Source organism: Rhinoraja longicauda, chromosome 17, assembly GCF_053455715.1.
Source record: "Rhinoraja longicauda isolate Sanriku21f chromosome 17, sRhiLon1.1, whole genome shotgun sequence".
In the NCBI taxonomy this organism is placed as follows: domain Eukaryota; kingdom Metazoa; phylum Chordata; class Chondrichthyes; order Rajiformes; family Arhynchobatidae; genus Rhinoraja; species Rhinoraja longicauda.
Window position 1 is genome coordinate 1,059,209 of NC_135969.1, and position 24,413 is coordinate 1,083,621.

Sequence of the window (24,413 nt, forward strand, 5' to 3'; positions counted from 1 at the left end):
TCCGAAATGTGAGTGCCCAGAAACTTGAAGCTGGACACTCTCTCCACACTGACCCCGTTGATAGAGATCGGGGCATATTCCCCGTTATGTGACCTACGGAAGTTGATGATCAGCTCCTTGGTCTTGGTGGTATTTAGGGACAGGTTGTTATCCGAGCACCAGTCCGCCAGGTTCTGCACCTCCGCTCTATAGTTTGTTTCATCCCCGTTGGTGATCAGCCCGATCACCGTTGTGTCATCTGCAAACTTGACAATGGTGTTGGTGTCGAATGCAGGAACACAGTCGTGTGTGAAGAGGGAGTAGAGCATGGGGCTCAGAACACAGCCCTGTGGTGTGCCGGTACTCAGGGTGATAGTGGAGGACAGGTGCGGGCCCATTCTCACTGCCTGCGGTCGTTCCAGCAGGAAGTCCAGGATCCAGTCACATAATGACGAGCTAAGGCCTAGCTGGTGGAGTTTGGTGATGAGCTTGGTGGGGATGACCGTGTTGAAGGCGGAGCTATAGTCTATGAATAGCATCCTCACGTACGTGCCCTGTCTCTCTAGGTGAGTCAGGACAGTGTGAAGAGCCAGAGAGATGGCGTCCTCTGTAGATCTATTTGCCCTGTATGCAAATTGATGTGGGTCCAGTGAGTCAGGGATGCTGGATTTGATGTGTGAGAGGACCAGCCTCTCAAAGCACTTCATGACTATCGGCGTTAGGGCAACCGGGCGGTAGTCGTTCAGGTTGGAGATCTTTGCTTTTTTCGGCACCGGAACTATGATAGCCGACTGTACGGTAAATGGAGTTCCTCATATGTTGCAAAACATACTTGGCTAATAAAGTACAATTTTGAATTGTGAATTACCTATCATTTAAAATAAATCCATTTTGACCTGTCGGACTGACCGCCTCCACCCCTGTCCTGCCATTGTCTGTCCTGCCCACTGTTCATGTTGCTTCTGTGCGTGCTGCAACTTTGTCAGGCTGCTACACCACCACCTTGCGTCTCATCTCCGACAGACTAGTTTCACCCTTCCTGAGTAACTGTAGCAAATCTCCCACCAGAGTATTGGTTCCCCTGCAGGTAAGATGCAACCTCACCCTCTTGTACAGGTCAACCTGCCTCAGAACAGATCCCAGTGGTCCAAGAACTGGAGTCCATCCCTTGTGCACCAACTCTTTTGCAATGTTCTTATCCTCTTATTCCTACCTTCCACCATCCATGTTGTTGATTTAAACCACAAGCAGCAATGGGCCCAGCACCAATCCCTGAGGCACCATGGCCCTCTGCTCTCTGCTTCCTTGCTTAAAGCCAATTCTCTATCCAGTTGGCCAGCTCTCCCAGTATCCCAGGCGATCTAACCTTCCAGAGCAGCCTACCATGCAGAAGCTTATGAAATGCCTTGTTGAAGCCCATTATAGGCAGTGTCTACAGTTTTGTCCTTGTCAATCTTTTGGTTAATTCTGCAAAAAAATCTCAGATTTGTAAGACTTGATCTCCCATGTAAAACATCATGCTGACTAATCATCCCTAACCAGCCTCTGACTATCCAAATGCATAATGTCTTATCCTGCAGAATTCCTTCCAGGGGGCGGCACAATTCCATCCAAGAATGCAAGAAATTCCAAACAGTAGCCCTGACCATCACACAAACTAGCGTCCCACCCACTGAATCCATCTACACCACGCTGCCAACATAATCAAGGACCAGTCTCACCCTGGTCATTCCCTCTTCTCCCCTCTCCCATCAGATAAGAGGAGCAAAAGTTTGAAAACATACCCCCAGATTTAGGAACTGTTTTTTCCCCAGAGTCCACTCATCAGCGAGAGTGTGGTCCTACCCTTCCATCTACCTCATTGGAAACCTTTGAACTATCTTTAATCGGACATTATCGGACTGTATTTTTGGACTAAACCTTGTATCCTGTATTCTTTCTCTGTGCCCTCTGTGGAGGGCTTTAGATTTTTTTTTTAGATTTAGAGATACAGCGCGGAAACAGGCCCTTCGGCCCACCGGGTCCGTGCCGCCCAGCAATACCCGCACATTAACACTATCCTCACACGCTAGGGACAATTGTTTTTACATTTTTACATTTGCCCAGCCAATTAACCTACATACCTGCACGTCTTTGGAGTGTGGGAGGAAACCGAAGATCTCGGAGAAACCCCACGCAGGTCACGGGGAGAACGTACAAACTCCGTACAGACGGCGCCCGTAGTCAAGATCGAACCTGAGTCTCCGGCGCTGCATTCGCTGTAAGGCAGCAACTCTACCGCTGCGCCACCGTGCTGGCTTGATTGTGTAATCTTTGGAGAGTCTTTTATGACTGGATAATACTGAAGCTTTTCACTGTATCTTGCTACACATGACAACAATAACTAAACTAAGCAGTAAGAATATTTTCTAGGTGAACCTTTTCGTTTAATTTTTACACTTACAGCTGCCAGTTTGCATGTCATGATGAATAGTTGATGAGATGTTGTTCAGTCCAGCTGTGGGTCATTGCAGGAATTAAATCGGAAGCAGATGGGAATGGTCTTTATTACTATTGACTTACACCCAAAGCAGGTTTTTGGGCTGCATTCACCTCATGAGTCTTGGCACTGTGGTTAACACGCATTTATGTTTATTATTCACTGGTCCATAAAGGCAAAATATGTTTCCAGGAAAGGAGAATGCCAGAGTTCAGTCTGAAGAAGGGTCTCGACCCGAAACGTCACCCGTTCCTTCCATCCAGAGATGCTGCCTGTCCCTCTGAGTTACTCCAGCATATTGTGTCGATCTTCAGGTAGACAGCATAGTTAAAAAGACCTTTAGCACTGTGGCCTTCATCAGAAAGGGCATTGCATGTAGAAAGAATGCAGAAATGATTGACAAGGTTGTTGTCAGGACTCAAGGAGCTGAGGTGTAGAGACAGGTTGGGCAGTCTCGGACTGTATTCCTTGGAGAATATGAGGAGTGATCTTATAGATGTTTAAAATCACGAGGGGCATAGACAGAGTGAATGCACAGATTTTCTCGCATGGCTGGGGAATTAAGAACTCAAATGATTGAAGAAGGCAAATAATTGTTTCAATGTGAAATGTGATTTTCTGTATTTAACATTGGTTTATGTTTGCAATGTTTACAGCTGTGTTAGCGTGGAAGAGGATGAGGCTCCAGACATTGACATCTATCACTGCCCGAACTGTGAGAAAATTCATGGCCAGTCAACGAGTAAGTTGTTATGCGTTTGGATTCTGCTACAAGTTTAAAGCATATCTTGTTGATGGTGCTTTTATGCTCATTCTAATAGCTATTAATTTTGACCTGCTGAGTTACTCCAGCATTTTGTGAATAAATCTAATAGCTATTAAAACTTTTAATATCATACTTGTTATTTGTTGTGTCTAACAGAAGTGGGAACATTTTTCCAGTTCCATGCATGTTACATGTGTGAAGAAATGTTAACCTTGCAAAGAATTTGATTATTCTTGTCAGGGTAAAGTTTGAATATTATTTCAAGGGATTGATTTTTCCATAAAGGGCTCGCCGCAGTTCATAATGCTATATGTTTACAAGAAGAGGCATAAGGCATACAACTCTTACTTATTTGTTTCCACTACAGCTAATACTCCAAAGACGTACAGGTATGTAGGTTAATTGGCTGGGTAAATGTAAAAATTGTCCCTAGTGGGTGTAGGATAGTGTTAATGTACGGGGATCGCTGGGCGGCACGGACTTGGTGGGCCGAAAAGGCCTGTTTCCGGCTACATATATGATATGATATGATGATAATAGAAGTAAATGGGTAAAAGGTGGTTGATATTCCTGCATGTTCTTGGTACCAGTGATCAGGATATTGTCATACTGCAGAAGGACAATGGAAATACAGCATGGAAACAGGCCCCTCAGCCCAACTTGCTCACACTGGCCAACATGTCCCAGCTACACTAGTCCCAACTGGCATTTGGTATTTGGCTTGAGAATAGGAATAAAGGTCCTTCAGAGACTCTCATATCTGATGAAGCTTTAAGACTCCGTTTTACAAGGGTAAATAAAACAGCTACATCTGTAACAGTTATGACTACACCCAAAGATGATTAATGATAATCTCTGAAATTTTCTAAACAAAAAACATCTAGATGACTCTCCTAATCCTTTAATTCAGAGTCTGGGATAATATAAAATTTACACAGTCTGTTCTTATACATGTTTTAATTTAATATATTATTCATTGTAAGTTTATGTTGAATGTTTTAGTTACATTCAATAGCGACTTCTCTCCAGAAACATTCTTCGAAAGCATTATTTTTGAGTAATATATGTGGAAATGTAATCTTATGGCATTGCGAGGGGCAATTTTTTCTGATAACGGTGTGCCAAAAAAACTGGGCGATCGTTTAGCTGAACACCTTCGCTCAGCCCGCCTGAACCAACCTGATCTCCCAATTGCCGAACTCTTTAATTCCCTTTGCCATCCCACACTGACCTTTCTGTCCTAGGCCTCCTCTATTGTCAGAGTGAGGCTAAATGCAAATTGGAGGAACAGTTCATATTTTGCTTGGGCAGCTTACAGCTCAGTGGTATGAATATTGATTTCTCTAACTTCAGGTAGCCCCGGCATTCCCTCTCTCTCCATCCCTCCCCCACCCAAGTCACACACCTTTCATTCTCACCTTGCCACAGCTAACAATGTCCTGGTTCCTTTACCATCGTTACTTTTTTGCATATCTTTCATTCATTTGTTCAATATCTCTCCACATCATCGTCTATATCTCTCGTTTCCCTTTCCTGTGACTTTCAGTCTGAAGAAGGGTCTCGCCCCGAAACGTCACCCATTCCTTCTCTCCAGAGATGGTGCCTGTCCCGCTGAGTTACTCCAGCATTTTGTGTCTATCCTACCTATTTCTCCCCTCCTACTTCCTCCTCCCCTTTCCAGCTTTCCTTGCTCCCCCCCTCCCCCAATGATATCAGTCTGAACAAGGGTCTTGACTTGAAACATCACCTATCCGTGTTCTCCAGAGATGTGGGTGCCCCTCTGCCTTACTCCTGCACTTTGTGTCCGTTAGTGCATTAACCAACATTGGCAGTTCTTTGTTGCTTCTAGTTTAAACCCACCCATGTAGCACAAGCAAACCTACCTGCCTGCCAGGATGTTGGTTCACCATCAGGTGTCTCCTGTCTCTATTGTACAGATCACCTCTGACCCAGAAGAGATCCCAATGATCCAAAAATCAGAATCCCTGCCCCCTGCACCAAGTCCTCATCCACGCATTCTTCTGTCCTTCCCTCACTAGCACGTGGCACCAAGAGTAACCCTGACATCACTCTCCTGGAAGGCCTGCATGTTAATCTTTTGCATATCTCCCAATATTCATTTAGTAGGATCTCATCCCTTGTCCTACCCATGTCATTTGTGCCACTTCTGGCTGCTCCCCTTTGAGAAAGTCATGCAGCTGATCTGAGTCACCCTGGGCCCTGGCACCAGGGAGGCAACACACATCCTGGAGTCTCATTTGCTGCCACTGGGTCTCCTGTCTGTGCCCTGAACTAATGAGTCTCCGACCACTGTGGCTCTGCCTGACTCCATCGCCCTTCATCTGCACCTGCTTTCAGCTTGTCCATCTGAAACTCGCCTCAGCTCACTCGTGAGCCTTTTGTTTGGCAAGCATGAATAACATGATGATGCATGTTCCAGAGGACCTCCTGCTTCTGAAGTTTCCCTCTCCTGCATTTGGAGTATCGCATGGAGGTGGAAGGTTTGGAGAGAGTGCAGAGGAGGTTCACCTGAACGATGCAAGGATGAGAGGCTATTGGCTGCATTAGGACGTTGCACAGACTTGGATTGTTTTCCCTGGAACGCAAGAGGTTGTGTGTAGAATGAACCGCCGGCCAATGGGTTTTGAGGCATTTGTGTGAACTTGAGCGATAGGATGTGTGTATATACTTCAGAATTCATTATGCTATTGCCATCAGCAGTTACGTAGAAACATAGAAACATAGAAAATAGGTGCAGGAGGATGCCATTTGGCCCTTCGAGCCAGCACCACCATTCATTGTGATCATGGCTGATCATCCACAATGATCACCTGGTGTGCCTGCGCTGCCCCAGCAGCTGCGGCTTGCCTGCAGTCCGTTTGTCTTTTGTGTTTTTTGTTGTTTTTTGTCTTAATTGTAGCGTTTAGATGTGATGTAGTGTTTGTGGTTGTGTGTTATGTGTGTGGGGGGTGGGGGGGAACTGTAAAATTGTCTCTTCCATATGGAGACGGGACCTTTGTTTCTGGGTGGTGTCTCCGTTCCCGCTGCGGCCTACCATCAGCCAAACACCTGGAGCTGGCGGCCTCCAGCTGGGACCACCTGGGGCTCTGGTTCGTAGAGCCCGCGAACCGGACTTACCATCTGCGGAGCCGGCTGCCTTCGGAGGCTGTGGTGGCGCTGCGGGAGCGGCTGTGACTCGTCTCTGGAGGCTTCTTCGGCCACGGGCCGCGTGGACATCGGAAGCTCGCAGGCCTCTGGGTGGGGGCCGACATCGGGAGCTCCGGCAGCGGCAGTGTCTTCACCCGCCCCGAATCGCGGGGCATGGGTCGGCCCCTTTCACCTTTCACCGTCCGGCGCGGCCTGGAATAGGCCGCGGGATTTTCTCCGCCCGGCAGAGGCTTCAATGTCGGGAGCCCCGACCGCCCCGACGTGGCAACTTCAACAGCCTGACCGCGGGAGAAGACGGCAGGGGAAGAGAAAAGACATTGTGGCCTTCCATCACAGCGTGGAGGTGACTGGAGGAGACTCACTGTGATGGATGTTTATTTTTGTTTGGTGTTGGTTTATGATTGTTTTGTTGGTTTGTGATTGTGTGTGTCATTGCTTATTTTTATTGGTCTTATTGTTGGACTGTGGGTAATTTTTCATTTCACTGCACATTTATGTATGTGACAAATAAATTGACTGTTGACTATTGACTATTGAATTAGTAACCCGTGCCTGCCTCCTCCCCATATCCCTTGATTCCACTAGCCCCTAGAGCTCTATCTAACTCTCTCCAAAAGTATACAAAAGTATACAAAAGTATACAGACGTATACAAAATGATGGGAGGCATAGATAGTCAGTATGGTGCTGAGTTACTTCAGTAGTGTGTATATTTTATTTAGTAAATCAGCAACTGCAGTTCCTTGCATCTCATTTCAATGGAAGTCATTGGTTCATAATTTTTGTGCGTGTAAATTGCTGTGCAATGCTTCTGTTAATATTGTGTAGCTGTAGATTTGAAGAGAGTTCAATTCTGCTCGTACTGGTGGATTCTCTGCTGCCTGGAGAATCAAGATTACAAATTATTGCCCAGAGCTGCAGCATGTAGCAGATAAAGAATATAGCAGACAGTTAATTACCGGCTAATTTAACTTGCCTTGCATATTACTATATGAATCAAAATAAAGAGACAACTTTGTAAATTAATGTCATACAGCGTGGAAACAGGCCCTTCAGCCCGACTTGACATCATGCCCATCTACACGAGTCCTATCTGCCTGCATTTGGCCCATACTCTAAACCTATCCCATCCACATACTATCCTGTCCAAGTGTTTTTAAAATGTTGTGATAGTAGGTGCCTCAGCTACCACCTCTGGCAGTTCGTTCCATATACCTACCAACTTTTGTGTAAAAAAAGTTGCTCCTCAGGTTCCTATTAAACATAAACCTACATTAAACCTATGTTCTTTGGTTCTCGATTCCCCTACTCTGGTTAAAAATCTGTGCATTTATCCTATCTATTCCTAAAATGATCTTATACACCTCTATAAATTCTCCCCTCATCCTCCTGCTCTCCAAGGATTAAAGTCCTAGCCTACTCAACATCTCCCTTTTGAGAAAAAAATAGTTCAGACAAATGTGGGTCCCTTGAAGACAGAAACAGGGGAATTTATTATGGGGAACAAGGAAATGGCAGACGAATTGAACCGGTACTTTGGATCCTTCTTCACTAAGCGAGACACAAACAATCTCCCAGATGTTCTAGTGGCCAGAGGACCTAGGGTGACGGAGGAACTGAAGGAAATCCACATTAGTCAGGAAATGGTGTTGGGCAGACTGATGGGACTGAAGGCTAATAAATCCCCAGAGCCTAATGGTCTGCATCCCAGAGTACTCAGGGAGGTGGCTCTAGAAATCGTAGACGCATTGGTGATCATTTTCCAATGTTTTATAGATTCTGGATCAGTTGCTGTGGATTGGAGGATAGCTAATGTTGTCCCACTTTTCAAGAAAGGAGGGAGAGAGAAAACAGGAAATTGTAGACCAGTTAGCCTGACGTCAGTGGTGGGGAAGATGCTGGAGTCAATTATAAAAGATGAAATAGCAGCACATTTGGACAGCAGTAACAGGATTGGTCCAAGTCAGCATGGATTTACGAAGGGGAAATCATGCTTGACTAATCTTCTGGAAGTTTTTGAGGATGTAACCATGAAAATGGACAAGGGAGAGCCAGTGGATGTAGTGTACCTGGACTTTCAGAAAGCCTTTGATAAGGTCCCACACAGGAGATTAATGGGCAAAAATATGGTACTGGGGTTAGGGTACTGACATGGATAGAAAATTGGTTGGCAGACAGGAAACAAAGAGTAGGGATTAACGGGTCCCTTTCAGAATGGCAGGCAGTGACTAGTGGGGTACCGCAAGGCTCGGTGATGGGACCGCAGCTATTTACAATATATATTAATGATTTAGATGAAGGAATTAAAAGTAACATTAGCAAATTTGCAGATAACAGAAAGCTGGGTTGCAGTGTGAACTGTGAAGAGGATTCTATGAGGATGCAGGGTGACTTGGACAGGTTGGGGGAGTGGCATGGCAGTGGCACTGCAGATGCATGGCAGATGCAGTATAATGTGGATAAATGTGAGGTTATGCACTTTGGAGGCAAGAACGGGAAGGCAGATTATTATCTGAATGGTGTCAGGTTAAGAAAAGGGGAAGTGCAACGAGACCTGGGTGTCCTTGTGTACCAGTCACTATAAGTAAGCATGCAGGTACAGCAGGCAGTGAAGAAAGCTAATGGCATGTTAGACCTCATAAAGAGAGGAGTTGAGTATAGGAACAAAGAGGTTCATCTGCAGTTGTACAGGGCCCTGGTGAGACTGCACCTGGACTATTGTGTGCAGTTTTGGTCTCCTAATTTGAGGAAGGACCTTCTTGCTATTGAGGGAGTGCAGCGTAGGTTCACGAGGTTAATTCCCAGGATGGCGGGACTGTCATATGATGAAAGAATGGGTTGACTGGGCTTGTATACACTGGAATTTAGAAGGATGAGAGGGAATCTTAAAAGCATATAAAATTATGAAGAGATTGGACATGCTAGATGCAGGAAACATGTTGCTGATGTTGGGGGAGTCCAGAATCCAGGGGCCACAGTTTAAGAATAAGGGGTAGGCCATTTAGAATTGAGATGAGGAAAAACCTTTTCACACAGAGAGTTGTGAATTTGTGGAACTCTCTGCTTCAGAAGTCAGTGGAGGCCGATTCACTGGATGCATTCAAAAGAGAGTTCGATAGAGCTCTTAGGGCTAGCAGAATCAAATTGTACGGGGAGAAGGCAGGAACGGGGTACTGATTGTGGATGATCAGCCATGATCACATTGAATGGCGGTGCTGGCTCGAAGGGCCAAATGGCCTCCTCCTGTACCTATTGTCTATGTATCCATGTAACATCCTTGTAAACCTTTTCTGCACCCTTTCTAGCTTATCTGAACACAATATTCTAAATGTGTCCTCACCAATGTCTTGTGCAACTATAACATGACATGCCAACTTCTGTACTCAGTACCCTGAATAATGAAGACTGTTTGTCATCTGTATCAATGATTTAGATGAGAAGGTACAATGCATGATGAGTAAGCTTGCCGATGACACCAGACTGAGTGGCATTGTATCGATCTACTCGTGATGCCACTTTCAAGGAACTATGCACCTGCATTGCTAGAGCCCTCTGCTCTACAACACTCCCCAGAGCCCTGCCATTAACAGTGTAGACCCTGCCCTGTTTAGACTTTCCAAAATGTAACACCTCACACTTATCTGCATGAAACTCCATTAATCATTCCTCAGCCCATTTGCCCAACTGATCAAGATCCCCTTGCAATTCTTCTGACAATCATCGTCGCTATACAATACCACACACTAAAAACAGAGGAGAAATACTCATTGAGGACCTTGTGGCTCCATCCAGAATTAACCTTATGGATTTGAGAGAGGCCTATACTCTCTCTGGCTATCCTTGCTCCCTAACATCTCTGGATTATCCTTAATGTGATCTGCCAGAGCTATGTCCTGCCCCCTTTTTTGCCCTCCTGATGTTCCTTCTTCAGCATTATCCTCACTTCCCAAAACTCCTCCAGGGATGCACTTGATCCCAGCTGCCTATACCCACCCCATGCCTCCTTCTTATTCTTGACCAGAGCCTCAACTTCTCTCGTCATCCAAGGATCCTTGCGTCGACCTGCCTTGCCCTTCACTCTATGACAGAACCATGATGCCCTGAAGTCTTGTCATCACACTTGTAAAGACATAAATCTATTGAAGAACATGTACTTATGAATATTATTACAGAAAAACCTCCTGACATATTTCTTGGTTCGTATGGGGGTATGGGGAGAAGGCAGGAACGGGGTACTGATTGAGAATGATCAGCCATGATCACATTGAATGGCGGTGCTGGCTCGAAGGGCCGAATGGCCTCCTCCTGCACCTATTGTCTATTGTCTATTGTCTATATTTGTCAAATTTCTGTTTGATGGGGGAACCAAGTATGAAACATGTAAAGTATGGTTTCATTTATAGATGGGACCAAATTCTCTGGTTCCACTTGCTCTTTTGCTTGACTCCTCTGGGAAAGATATTGGCATATAATCATGTAGATGATATTTGTGGTAATTTGCCTTCAGAACATAAATCACCTTGTTTGAACAAGGCAGAGAGGGGTATTTGTTTTCTGATACTGAATATGTGGTGCAGGCATTATTCAGTATCTGAATGGATTGGTTGAATTTTATCCACTAATGCCAATATTTGTGCATGTCTATAATATATATTGAAGTTTAAAAATACATTTTCAGACCATAATCCCATAGTTAATAAGCATGAATTAAATAATCATTCACAGTGCCATTCACCCTACTTGTGCACATGACGATGAATACGACATGAAAAGGGGTGACTGTCTGGTTTAAGTGATCGGGTGCAGTGCTTGGCTTACAGATAAAACGATACCCTCCTATAAGTTGCAGAGCAATCAGATGAATTACCATCTTAAGATCAGTGTTTCAAGCCCTATTTGAAATGTATTTTAAATTTAAAAAATGCTAACTTTAATGAAAATTGTCAAGTATTTATTTTAAATTAAAAAAACCTAAGTGCTGGAGTAACTCAGCGGGTCAGGCAGCATCCCCAGAGTATCTTGTATTGGTGCCTTACTAACTTAATTGAGTTTTTTAAGGAGGTGGCGATGGAGATGGATGAAGATAGGACAGTGGATGTTGTGTACGAGGATTATATGAAGGCTTTTGATAAGGTCCCTCATGGTGGACTGATCCAGAAGATTAAGATGTACGGGATTCACGATGGCTTGGTTGTAAGGATTCAGAGCAGGCTTATTCATAGAAGGCAGAGGGTATGGTGGAAGGACGATATTCTGGCTGGAGGTCTGTGACTAGTGGAGTTCCGCAGGGAGCTGTGTTGGGACCTCTGCATTTTTGTGATATATATATAAATGTCTTAAGGGCCTGTCCCAGTTAGGTGATTTTAAGGCGACTGCCGGCGACTAGGCTGTCGCTGCACGTTTGCCTGGGTGTCGCGGGCATGATCATGAGCAGTATCCAATGAGTCGTTGCAGATCTCGGCTCGTCTCTGAAAAATCAAACGGTTTGAAATTTCTCGGCAACAGCTGGCTTGTCGCCAGGTATCGTAGCTTATTGCAGGCGCTGTCGCACGCTGTCCCCAGGTTTGCTAGGTTGTCGCCGGTACTGAGAACGGATGACTTTCATTGTCGACAATCAACGTCAAGCAGAGACAGATACCGACCGGGATCAGGAGAAGACAAGGTCCGACAGGAACTGTCAAAGCCCGTTGTGACAGCTGACAGAAGTGCAGCTGCAACAGTCGGCTGTGGAATGGGGGGCAGAGACCGCGATGCTGTCAAAGGGGAGTAGACACCTGAACGGACCGGCAGCAAGCTCCGTCCGGCCAGTGAACCTTCTAGGTATATTTTGTAATCGTTTTAAGTTTCTGTTTTTAAAAAGATTTTCGCATGTAGTCTTTCATAGGAATATAGTTCGTTTGAATAAAGTTGATTTTGGTTATTTAAAAAAAAATTGCAGTCTGAATTTATTGTATTTGTAAGTAATTTACCCAATGATGTGCAAACGTGCAGCCTATAAAAGCTGGTCTGGAGCCAATGCTCCCACCAGTTATCGGCTGGTGTGTGATCAGAGTGAGCAAGAGTCCGGGGCAAGCAAGCAAGCGCACGTACTCAGTGTGAACAAGGCGAGGTTGCAACCCTGGGGCTACAGAGAAGACAACCATGAGATGTGCTCTGCCCCAGTGTCCATTTTGAGTATTATGTGTAGTTCTGGTTGCCCAAATATAGGACGGATGTGGAAGCTTTGGAGGGGGTGCGGAGGAGATTTTCCAGAAGGCTGCCTGGATTAGAGGGTTTTAGCTCCAAGGAGAGGTTGGATAAACTTAGATTGTTTTCCCTTGTATGTCAGAGGTTGAGGGGAAACTTGATAGTTGATGAAATTATGAGAGGCATCATGTAGACAGTCAGAACCTTGTTCCCCAGGATGGAAATGTCCAACACAGGAGGGAATAGCTATCAGGTGAGAGGGGGGAAGTTTAATGGAGATGTGTTGGGGAAGTTTTTTTAAACTGAGAGTAGTGGGTGTTGGAACGTATTTTCAGTCATGTTGGCGAGGCAGATGTGATAGTGGTGTTTAAGAGGCAAGGAATAGAGGAATGTGGATCATGCACAGGCAGATAAGAGCAGTTTAACTGGACATCATGTTCGGCGCCATCATTGAGGGCCGAAGGGTCCATTGCCTGCTGTACTATTCAATGTTCTATGTAGGGCAAGGATAGCAGACATACCTGTCCATGTTCTCCAGGGACACTGCCTGACCCGCTGAGTTACTCCAGCACTTTGTCATTATTCCTACTACCAAAATACATGACCGCACACTTTGCTACTCTGGATTCCATCTGCCATTTCTTTGCCCACTCTCCCAACCTGTCCAAGTCTCTCTGCAGATTCCTGCCTTTCCACCTATCTTCGTATCATCTGCAAACTTGGCCAAAAAGCCTTCAATTCCCTCATCCAAATCAAAATCCTCCTCATAACCTACAAAGCCCTCCATAACCTGGCCCCATCCTACCTGACCGACCTCCTCCACAGGCACACTCCCACCTGCACCCTCCGCTCTGCTGCTGCCAATCTCCTATCCCCCCACATCCGGACCAAACTCAGATCCTGGGGGGGACAGGACTTTCTCCATCGCTGCTCCCACCCTATGGAACTCACTACCCCAAAACGTTAGAGACTCCTCCACACTCACCACATTCAAAACATCGCTGAAGTCTCACCTGTTCAGTACTGCCTTCAACCACTGAAGGTCACCTCACCTTCTGTCTCCTTTCTCTGTTCGTTTATTTATTTACTTATTTATCTATTTATTAATTTCCCTATGTTCTCTAAATCTCTGTAAAGCGTCTTTGAGTATATGAAAAGCGCTATTTAAATAAAATACATTATTATTATTATTATTATTATAACGTGGACCCAGCACCGAGCCCTGCAGAGCACCACTAGTCACGGGCAACCATCCTGTAAAACTCCCCTTCATTGCCACTGCTGCCAATCAGCTGATCTTCTACCCATGCTAGTAGCTGCCCTCTAATGCCATGGGCTCTCATCTTCTTTAGCAGCCTCACGTGCAGCACCTTGTCAAAGGTCTTTTGAAAATCCAGGCAAAGCACATCCACTGACTCTCCTTTCTCTATCCTGCAATTTACCTCCTCAACGTATTCCAACAGGTTCACCAGGCAAGTTCTCCCTTTCACAAAACCATGCTGCTTCAGCCTATTTTATTGTGTGCTTCTAAGTACTCAGAAACCTCATCCTTTATAATGGACTCTAATCTCTTGTCAACCACTCAAGTCAAGCCTGTACTATCCCCTCTTTTGCTTTGCACCCTTCTTGAACAGTGGAGTAACATTTGCAATTTTTCCACTCCTGATTGCAATTGGGACCACTCCTGATTGTGGTGATTCATGAAAAATTACGACCAATGCCTAAATTACAATATCTACAATCACTACAGTCTCTAAACCCACCTCTTTCAGAACCCCTGGGTGTAGTCCATCTGGCCCAGGTGACTTATCCTCCTTCAGAACTTTCAGCTTCCCAGGCATCTTCTCCCTAGTAATAGCCACTCCACTAACTTCCACCCTCTGACAGAGTTGACGTGGGTAGGCTTTTCCCTTTGAGAGTGGGGAAGATTCCAACAAGGGGACATAGCTTCAGAATTGAGGGACAAAGGTTTAGGGGTAACATGAGGGGGAACTTCTTTACTCAGAGGGTTGTGGCTGTATGGAATGGGCTTCCGGTGGAAGTGGTGGAGGCTGGCTCGATTTTATTATTTAAGAGTAAATTGGATAGGTATATGGATAGGAGGGGATTGGAGGGTTATGGTCTGAGTGCAGGTAGATGAGACTAGGTCAGGGAGAATGGTCGGCGTGGACTGGTAGGGCCGGACAGGCCTGTTTCCATGCTGTAGTTGTTATATGTTATATGTTATATGTTATGTTGCTGGTGTCTTCCACTGTGACACAAAAAAAATCATATTAATTTCCTCTGCCATTTCTTGATTCCCCATGCTCACGTCTCCAGTGTCATTTTCTAGTGGTTCAATGCCCACATTTACCTCTCTGTTACTATTTATATATCTGAAAAAAACATTTACTATCCTCTTTTATATTATTGGGTAGCTTACCTTCATGTTTCATCTTTTCTCCCTGTATTGCTCTTTTAGTTACCTTCTGTTATTTTTTTAAACGCTTCCCAATTCTCCAGCTTCCCACAAATCTGTGCAATGTTATGGGCCTTCTCTTTTAGTTTGGTGCTGTCTTTGACTTCCCTTGTCAGCCACGGTCGCCTCATTCTCCCGTTAGAATCTTTCTTCCTCATTGGAATGAAAAGATCCTGCGTCTTCTGAATTGTTCCCAGAAGTTCCTGCCATTGCTGTTCCACTGTCATTCCTGCTAGGGTCCCTCTCCAATCAACATTAGCCAGCTCCTCCCTCGTGCCTCTGTAGTCCCTTTTACTCCACGGTAATACCGACACATCCGATTTCTGCTTCTCCCTCAAAACCGCAGGTTGAATTTTATGAAATTGCGGTGGGCACCTCCTAGTGGTTCCTGTACTTTCAGCTCCCTAATCAAATCTAGTTTGTTGCAAAATACCAAATCCTGAATTATCTTTTCCCTTGTAGTCTCCACTACAAGCTGCTTGAAGAACCATCTCGCAGGCATTCTACAAATTCCATCTCTTGGGATCCAGTAACAACCTAATTTTCACAGTCTACCTGCACATTGAAATCCCCCAAGCCCACTGTAGCATTGCTTTTCCTACATGCCAATTGAATCTCCTGATTTAATTTGCACACGACATCCTGGCTACTGTTTGCTGGCCTTTACATAACTCTTGTCAGGGTTACCCTTGCAGTTTCTCAGCTCTACCCACAAACTCTGCATCTGACCCTGTTTCATCCGTTGCCAAGGACTGCATTTCATTCCTTGCCAGCAGAGCTACCCCACCCTCTCTGCCCACTTGACTGTCTTTTCAAGAGGATGTGTAACCCTGGATATGCCAGGTCTGATCCTCTTTCAGCCACAACGTTGCAACCACCAATTTGTTACTGTGCTGTAAGCAGTTAAATGTCAGAGTACATTTGTTTTGTTGGGGTTAGCAAAGTATATAAGTAATCACAAGATCTGATAATTAACAAACTGGTCGGCGTATTTGCTACTGAGTTTCAAAGTCATAATTCTGCCTTTTTTTCTGCTCATGGGAATCTGAAACCCAATTACAATAACAGATTCAGATAGTATACATGAATAGTACAAGAAGTACAAATGATGAATGCACAACTGCAGACTGGTGTAAAGATTGTGGTGCAATCAAGGGTGGCACAGCAGTAGACTTGCTGCCTTACAATGCCAGAGACCCTGGTTCGATCCTGACTACGTGTCCTGCGTGGGTTTTCTCCGGGTGCTCCAGTTTCCTCCCACATTCCAAAGACGTATAGGTTTGTAGGTTAATTGGCTTGGTATATTTGTAAATTGTCCCTAGTATGAAGATTACTGTTAATGTGCGGGGATCGCTGGTCGGTACGGTCTCGGTGGGCCGAAGGGCCTGTTTCTGCGATGTAACTCTAAACTAGTGCACAAATTATTAAATACTAAACTGCAATAATTGGACTAACAACATGGTGGCAGCGGTTTGGTGATTAGCCTAGTAAGGTAAAAATAAAAAAGAAACCCAAGCAAAAAGGTTAGAAAAATAAATAAATAAATAAATAAATAAGTAAAAACATTTGAGTTTAGAGTTTGTTGTTAAATATATTTTGTTTTATATAAGACAAGGGGGATGTTGTGACATTGCAAGGACTACTTTGTTGTATCACAAGGACTACTTTGTTTGCCCATGTAGTAACATGTATATAAGAGAATGAGGTGATTTGGTGGTCACTCTGGTTCCAGGTGGCCATGGAATAAACAGCCTGGATCTTAGCTTCAACTTTTAAACCTTTTAAACACGTGTACTTGTGGTCTGTCCAGAGTCATAACAAAGGTATAACAGATACCGGACCATGAAGTACAACAGTTTCGGGTCGAGACCCTTCTTCAGACTGATGTCAGGGGAGGGGGTGGGACAAAGATAGGATGTAGTCGGAGACAGGAAGACTAGTGGGAGAACTGGGAAGAGGGAGGGGATAGAGAGGGAAAGCAAGGACCATCTGAAGTTATCTGAAGTTTAGAGTATTGTGAGCAGTTTTGGGCCCCATATCTGAGAAAGGTTGTACTGGCGTTGGAGAGGGTCCAGTGGAAGTGTATTTAGTATTCATAAGGTGGAGATTGGCATATTCTTGAATAATAAGGATGTCAAGGGTTATGGGGAGAGGATGGTGGGTTTGAGAGGAAAGGATAGATCAGCTATGACTGAATGATGGAGGAGGTGTGATGTGCCAAATGGCATCATTCTGCTCCTATGATTTATGAACTTATTAACATCAGATGAGGGGGTCAAAGTTTAAAGGGATGTTCAGAGCAAGTTACAGAGGTGGCAAGTGCCTGAAATGCACTGCCCAGGTTGGTGGTTGAAACAGATATATGTTAGTGGCATTTAAAAGAGTTTTGGACACGCATAAAGATATGCAGTGAGTGGAGGGATGAGGGTAATGTGCAGGTAGATAAGTGATGGGCTTAGGTAAGTGATGGCCGTTATGTTCAGCGCAGACATTATGGAGGCCAAGGGCCTGTTCTTGTGCTGTACTGTTCTGTGATTCTAATGACAGACCCATTGATCTATTCATGGCATGGGCAAAGTAAGTACATTAGGGCGGTCACGGTGGCACAGCGGTAGAGTTGCTGCCTTACAGCGAATGCAGCGCTGGAGACCCGGGTTCCATCCCGATTATGGGCGCTGTCTGTACGGAGTTTGTACGTTCTCCCCGTGACCTGCGTGGGTTTTCTCCGAGATCTTCGGTTTCCTCCCACACTCCAAAGACGTACAGGTATGTAGGTTAATCGGCTTGGTAAATGTAAAAATTGTCCCTAGTGGGTGTAGGATAGTGTTAATGTGCGGGGATCGCTGGTCGGCGCGGACCCGGTGGGCCGAAGGGCCTGTTTCCGCGCTGTATCTCAAAACTAACCTATCTAATCGAAAAGACAGACTTCTGTTGATGATCACTAATTAGTCTTAACCTCAGTTTAGCAACAGGACAGTCATGTTGGAGATAAAAAGTCATGAGTTCATGTCCATGTTCGGAAATTTTTATTTTTAGTTTAGTGTGGGCAGGAAGAGGTTCTGGCATCTCAGGCATGCCCCGGCTACTCAACCTTGGCCTTAGATAGAGGCGCTGGCTGACTCGGGCTGCTTTCCCGGCAGCCCAGTCTTGACCATGAGGTGGTGCTGGTGGTCTGTCCCAGCCTTCCTGGAACCTGTGACATGGGAACTCAGCCAGACGGGAGGCACTCCACTTTGTCATTGGTCTTTGTCCTCCTCTTCAAGCTCAAAGCAGAACCACCAGGAAGAAATCTGCACCACCTGAGGTGGCCACACCTCCTCCATCAACACCTGGGGTGGCAGGACTTTCATATGAAGAAAGACTGGATAGACTCGGCTTGTACTCGCTGGAATTTAGAAGATTGAGAGGGGATCTTATAGAAACTTATGAAATTCTTAAGGGGTTGGACAGGCTAGATGCAGGAAGATTGTTCCCGATGTTGGGGAAGTCCAGAACAAGGGGTCACAGTTTAAGGATAAGGGGGAAGTCTTTTAGGACCGAGATGAGAACTTTTTTTTCACACAGAGAGTGGTGAATCTATGGAATTCTCTGCCACAGAAGGCAGTTGAGGCCAGTTCATTGGCTATATTTAAGAGGGAGTTAGATGTGGCCCTTGTGGCTAAAGGGATCAGGGGGTATGGAGAGAAGGCAGGTACGGGATACTGAGTTGGATGATCAGCCATGATCATATTGAATGGCGGTGCAGGCTCGAAGGGCCGAATGGCCTACTCCTGCACCTATTTTCTATGTTTCTATATAAGACCTGAGCTGAGCTGCCGGGACCAGCCCGAGATGGCCAGTGTGGTTGCACATGTCCCCTGACAACCAGCGGCAGCGCCCCACGGTGTCCTGGACTTCATTGTCCCTGTAAATATAACATATCACATGAATTCACCCCACAGCGCGTGTTGGTGTGGTCACAGCTGAACCTGGCATCATCCTCGACGCCACAGTACTTGTAACATCTCTGGGGGTTCCTTAGTATTACCTGCCTGAGGTTTCTCCTTCCCCTTTTTGCCCTCCTCATTTCCTTCTTAAGTGTGCTCTTCAGTTCCTGAAACTCCTCCAGGGATACACATGATCCCATCGGCCTCTGCCTGTCCTATGCTATCTGCTTTTTCCTGACCAAAGCCTCAATTTTTCCCATCATCGAAGCTTCCTTACTCCCACTTGCCTTCCCCTGCACCCTAACCTGTCACCTTGTCTTGTCACCATGCTTTTAAAAGCAGCCCCCCACTTTCCGCACATTCCCTCTCCCACAACCTACTCCAATCACCTTCAGCAAGTTCCTATCTAAGGTGAGAAGGGCAAGATTTAACAGGAACCTTAGGGGAAACGTTTCCATTCAAAGGATGTTGAGATATTGAAATAAGGATGGTACGGTGGGGCAGCGGTGGAATTGTTGCCTTGAAGCGCCAGATCGATCCGAACTTGGTGGGCCGAAGGGCTTGCTTGCACGCCGTATCTCCAAACTAAACTATACTAAAAAACCAAGGGAGGTAGTTGAGGCAGGTACTGTAACAGCATTTAAGACTCTTGAGCCGGCCCATGGAGATGAAAGGTTTAGAGGGATAAGAGGCAAACACAGACAAATGGGACTAGCCTCCATGCGACATCTTAGTCAGCATGGACGAGTTGCCCCCAATGGCCTGTTTCTGTGCTGTATGACTATCTGACTCCCTGTCCACCTGTGAAACTCAATTCAGGGAACTATGTACTTGTACTCTTAGATATCTCTGCTGTACATCACTTTCAGTGTCCTACCATTTACTGTGAAGATCCTGCCCTGATTTGAGGTTAACTGCAATGGTAACAATAATAACTGAAGAAGGGTCTCGACCTGAAACGTCACCCATTCTTTCCATGAAGAAATGCTGCCTGTCCCGCTGCGTTACTCCATCATTTTGTGTCTATCTTCAATAATAACTGAGGCACACCAGGCATTCAAAAAACACATTTCCACCGTCACCCTGTTTCCTACCATGAAGCTAATTCCGTACCCAGTTAGCTTGCTCTCCCTAGATCCCATGCCTCTTGTACCTCAGAACTCTCTCCAGTAACTTCCCCACCAATCTGGTCTATAGTTCCCGATAGACTATATAGGGTTCTTTCTTTTCACATTGCATTCTAATGTAAAGGCTATCAGAATGGTGGAATGAATGATAAGCTCACCTGTGTCAAGTGCAGTGTTTTTTGTCTTCCAGAAGGCGACTCCGGACTGTCAAAGCAGCCACAGCCAGACATAAAAATATATTTTTTTCCACGAGTGGTAGTTCTACTCAATAACCAAAGTGTGTAGTTTCTTTTTTGCTCTGGTTTATTTTCACCCACATGTTTAGACTGTAATGTTTTGATGTGTTTATGCTTTATTCTTAATTGTTAACTGTGTGTTTGTGTTGTCATTTGTGAGCGGAGCACCAAGGCACATTCCTTGTATTTGCACATACTTGGCCAATAAACTTATTCATTCATTCATTCATTTTCTAGTGAAAAAGAAGAGGCAGAAGAATGATCCGATACATGCTGTGGATATTGTGCAGCCAGTGCAGAATGGAAGCCAGGTGTTTATCAAGGAGCTGCGAAGTCGGACATTCCCCAGGTACACAGCATGGCAGGGAATACACACAGTGGTAAAAGCAGTCTTTTGCAATATAAGACTATTCATTGTTTAAAGTTATTTGTGTCATTGACATTCCTGAAGTAAAAATTTCAACATCAGTAAAATGTATTCACCTATTCATTTATTGTTATGGATTTGTATCAATCTATAATGACCAATTTGACATCATTATTGTAAGTGTGTGCATTTAAATTGTTAATTTAAATAAAGCGTACAGTCGAGTTGAAAAGGATGAAGATTCCTTTGAAAATTAAATTTGCGTAATGCATTAAGATTTATTTTGCAAATTATTTAAACTTTTAAACATTAAACGTATTAAAGTCCAGAATGGAGTGCAGATGGGATAGCCCTGAACATGGCCCTGAAGAGCATGATGTATGTTTAACCATCAATCGTTGATGTAGCATAGGCAAAACTCCATTTCAGATTGCTGTCTTCTTGTAATGACTTACAGTATACAGGGTACGTCCAGCTAACAATAGCTAACAAAATGTATAGGAAAGAATTGCAGATGCTGATTTAAACTGAAGATAGACACAAAAAGCTGGACTATCATATGTTGAAAGACTGGAGCGACTAGGCTTGTATACACTGGAATTTAGAAGGATGAGAGGAGATCTTATTGAAACGTATAAGATTATTAAGGGGTTGGACATGTTAGAGGCAGGAAACATGTTCCCAATGTTGGGGGAGTCCAGAACAAGGGGCCACAGTTTAAGAATAAGGGGTAGGCCATTTAGAACTGAGATGAGGAAAAACTTTTTCAGTCAGAGAGTTGTGAATCTGTGGAATTCTCTGCCTCAGAATGCAGTGGAGGCCAATTCTCTGAATGCATTCAAGAGAGAGCTAGATAGAGCTCTTAAGGATAGCGGAGTCAGGGGGTATGGGGAGAAGGCAGGAACGGGGTACTGATTGAGAATGATTAGCCATGATCACATTGAATGGCGGTGCTGGCTCGAAGGGCCGAATGGCCTCCTCCTGCACTTATTGTCTATTGTCTATTGTCCATAACTCAGCGGGACAGGCAGCCTCTCTGGAGGAAAGGTATAGGTGGCAATTTGGGTCGAGTCATTTCTTCCGACCTGAAAAAGGGTCTCGACCGGAAACGTCACCTATTCCTTTTCTCCAGAGATGTTGTCTGACCCGCTGAGTTACTCCAGCTTTTTATGTCCCTCCTCGGACCACTGTCGGTAGGTACTCACCAATGCTGACCGAGAGCTGACAATCAATCAATTGATTGGTTACAAGCGTCATCAACAAGGTTCAATATTGTCACTTTTAAAACTCTTATTAAAATCAGAGAAAAGGTAAAAGTGCTCAGTAGGGGAAGTGCTTTGCTGTTGGAATAGATCTGATGTACAAATAGATTTGATCAGCAAAACATTATGACCACTGAGAGGCGAAGTGAGTAACATTGGTTATCTTGTTACAATGGCACCTGTCCAGGGGTGGGATATATTAGGCAGCAAGTGAACAGTCAGTTCTTGAAGTTAATGTGTTGGATGCAGGAGAAATGGGCAGGAGTAAAGACCTGAGCGACTTTGACAAGGGCCAAATTGTTATGGCCAGACGACTGGGTCAGAGCATCTCTGAAACGGCAAGGCTTGTGGGGTGCTCCCGGTCAGCAGTGGTGAGTACCTACCGACAGTGGTCTGAGGAGGGACAAACCACAAACCGGCGACAGGGTGTTGGTCGCCCAAGGCTCATCGATGCGCGAGGGCAACGAAGGCTATCCCGTCTGGTCCGAACCGACAGAAGGTCGACTGTGGCACGTCACAGAAAATTTTAATGATCACGGGAGGAATGTGTCACAATACACAGTGCATCGCACCCTGCTGCGTATGGGGCTGCACACGGAGGACCAACAGCATATTAGGCAGGTGGTCATAATGTTTTGGCTCATCAGGTCATAATGTTTTGGCTGATCGGTGTATATGGAAAGTAATTATTTCCTGGTAACTGAAGACTCCTGCGGTGTGGAAGGTAACATGCTCCAAGGAATTTGAAAGCTTTATTGGAGGCCACGGTGGAGGAAGGTGAAATCGAGAGAGGCGTTCTAGTCGTGCATGATTGCCAGAAACACTGAAGATAATGCTGAAAAGACTGGGAACATAGCTGTTAAAACCTTTGCCAGTATTGTGATATGAGGACATGGTTGGACCACCACCTGTTGCTGAGAAAACACAATCTGCCACAGGCAACGATTGTCCAGTTTTATGCTGCCATCATAGAGTCCGTCCTCACCTTCTCCATCATGGTCTGGTTTGGCTCAGCCACCAAGCACGACATCCGGAGGCTGCAGCGCATCGTTCGCACAGCTGAGAAGGTTGTTGGCTGCAACCTTCCCCCCATTGACGGACTGTACACTGCAAGGGCCAGGAAGCGAGCGGGCAAGATCATCTCTGACCCCTCTCACCCTGGCCACAAACTCTTTGAAGCACTTCCCTCTGGAAGGCGACTCCAGACTGTCAAAGCAGCCACAGCCGGACATAAAAACAGCTTTTTTCCACGAGCAGTAGCTCGACTCAACAACCAAACGTCTGTAGCCTCCTTGTGCTCTGGTATTTTATTTCATTCTTCACATGTTTAAACTATAATGTTTTATTCTTAATGTTTTATGTTTTATTCTTAATTGTTTGCTGTATGTTGTGTTGTTACTTGCGAGCAACGCACCAAGGCACATTCATTGTATGTGTACATAATTGGCTAATAAAATGTATTCAATTCAATTCAATTCACAAGAAGTCAGGTGGCGTCACACCACAGATCAATGTCCTGAATGTATTTTCAAATGGTATTCCACCCAACTCCGGCCTTTCCTCAATTCATTAACCTTCATCACTCATTAATTAAAATTGCAATCAGGATTCCTGCCAACGTTCATCTTTATCATGTCACCTCACAGTTAGTGGTGCAATCTGCACACCCACCTGACACAGCTTATATACAGCAAGGAACTGCAGACGCTGGTTTAAACTGAAGGTAGACACAAAATGCTGGAGTAACTCAGCGGGACAGGCAGCATCTCTGGAGAGATGGAATGGGTCTGAAGAAGGGACTCGATCCGAAACATCACCCATTCATTCTCTCCAGAGATGCTGCCTGTCCCGTTGAGTTACTCCATCATTTTGTGTCTATATTCTCAACTTGTATATCAATCCACAATGCACGTTTGACAGCTGAATCATCCAATCACATTGTGCAGCTCTTACGCATTCAAAACCGGAGTGGGGGGTGGGGAGGTCATGTAGTCGTTTGAGTTGGCTGAACTATCCAGTGAGATCATGGATGAAGTTGTTTTAGTCTCACCTCTACTTGCCTGTTTGCCTCCCGTGTGTTCCTCATAACCACAGAGTTCCCTGCAGACAAAAATTCTGTCTACCTTAGCCCTGAATATCGTCAGTGATTTGGCTGTCCCAGATCTCTACAGCAGAGAATTTCAAAGATTCCTGATCCTTTATGAGAAGAAATTCTTTCCCATCTTCACATTAAATGAGCAATCCCCTATTTTGAAGCTGGGACAGTTCTCCGTCATCAGACCCAGTATCTTATGTTTCCATAAGATCACCATCCCTTTTCTAAACTCCAAGACTCCAGACTTAATCTACTCAATGTTGTTCTCATAAAACAACACCTTGAATGCAGGAACTGATGATAATCCACTGCAGACTTTAGATTCACTTGCGGGGTCAACTGGAAGTAGCACAAACTCTTCGTGG

General features: G+C 45.1%; 1 protein-coding gene across 2 annotated transcripts in view; it reads left to right on the plus strand.

The window, feature by feature from the left end:
- The window catches only part of phf2 (PHD finger protein 2), a 156,261-nt gene that overhangs the window by 52,037 nt on the left and 79,811 nt on the right, over nt 1-24,413 (plus strand). For both annotated transcript variants that reach the window (XR_013548343.1, XM_078413919.1), the window contains exons 2-3: nt 3,115-3,200; nt 20,562-20,673. Coding sequence is in view for 1 of the 2 variants with exons in the window: in XM_078413919.1 (XP_078270045.1) it covers nt 3,115-3,200; nt 20,562-20,673 (198 nt within the window). In the remaining variant the exon portion in view is untranslated. The remainder of the gene's footprint in view (nt 1-3,114; nt 3,201-20,561; nt 20,674-24,413) is intronic.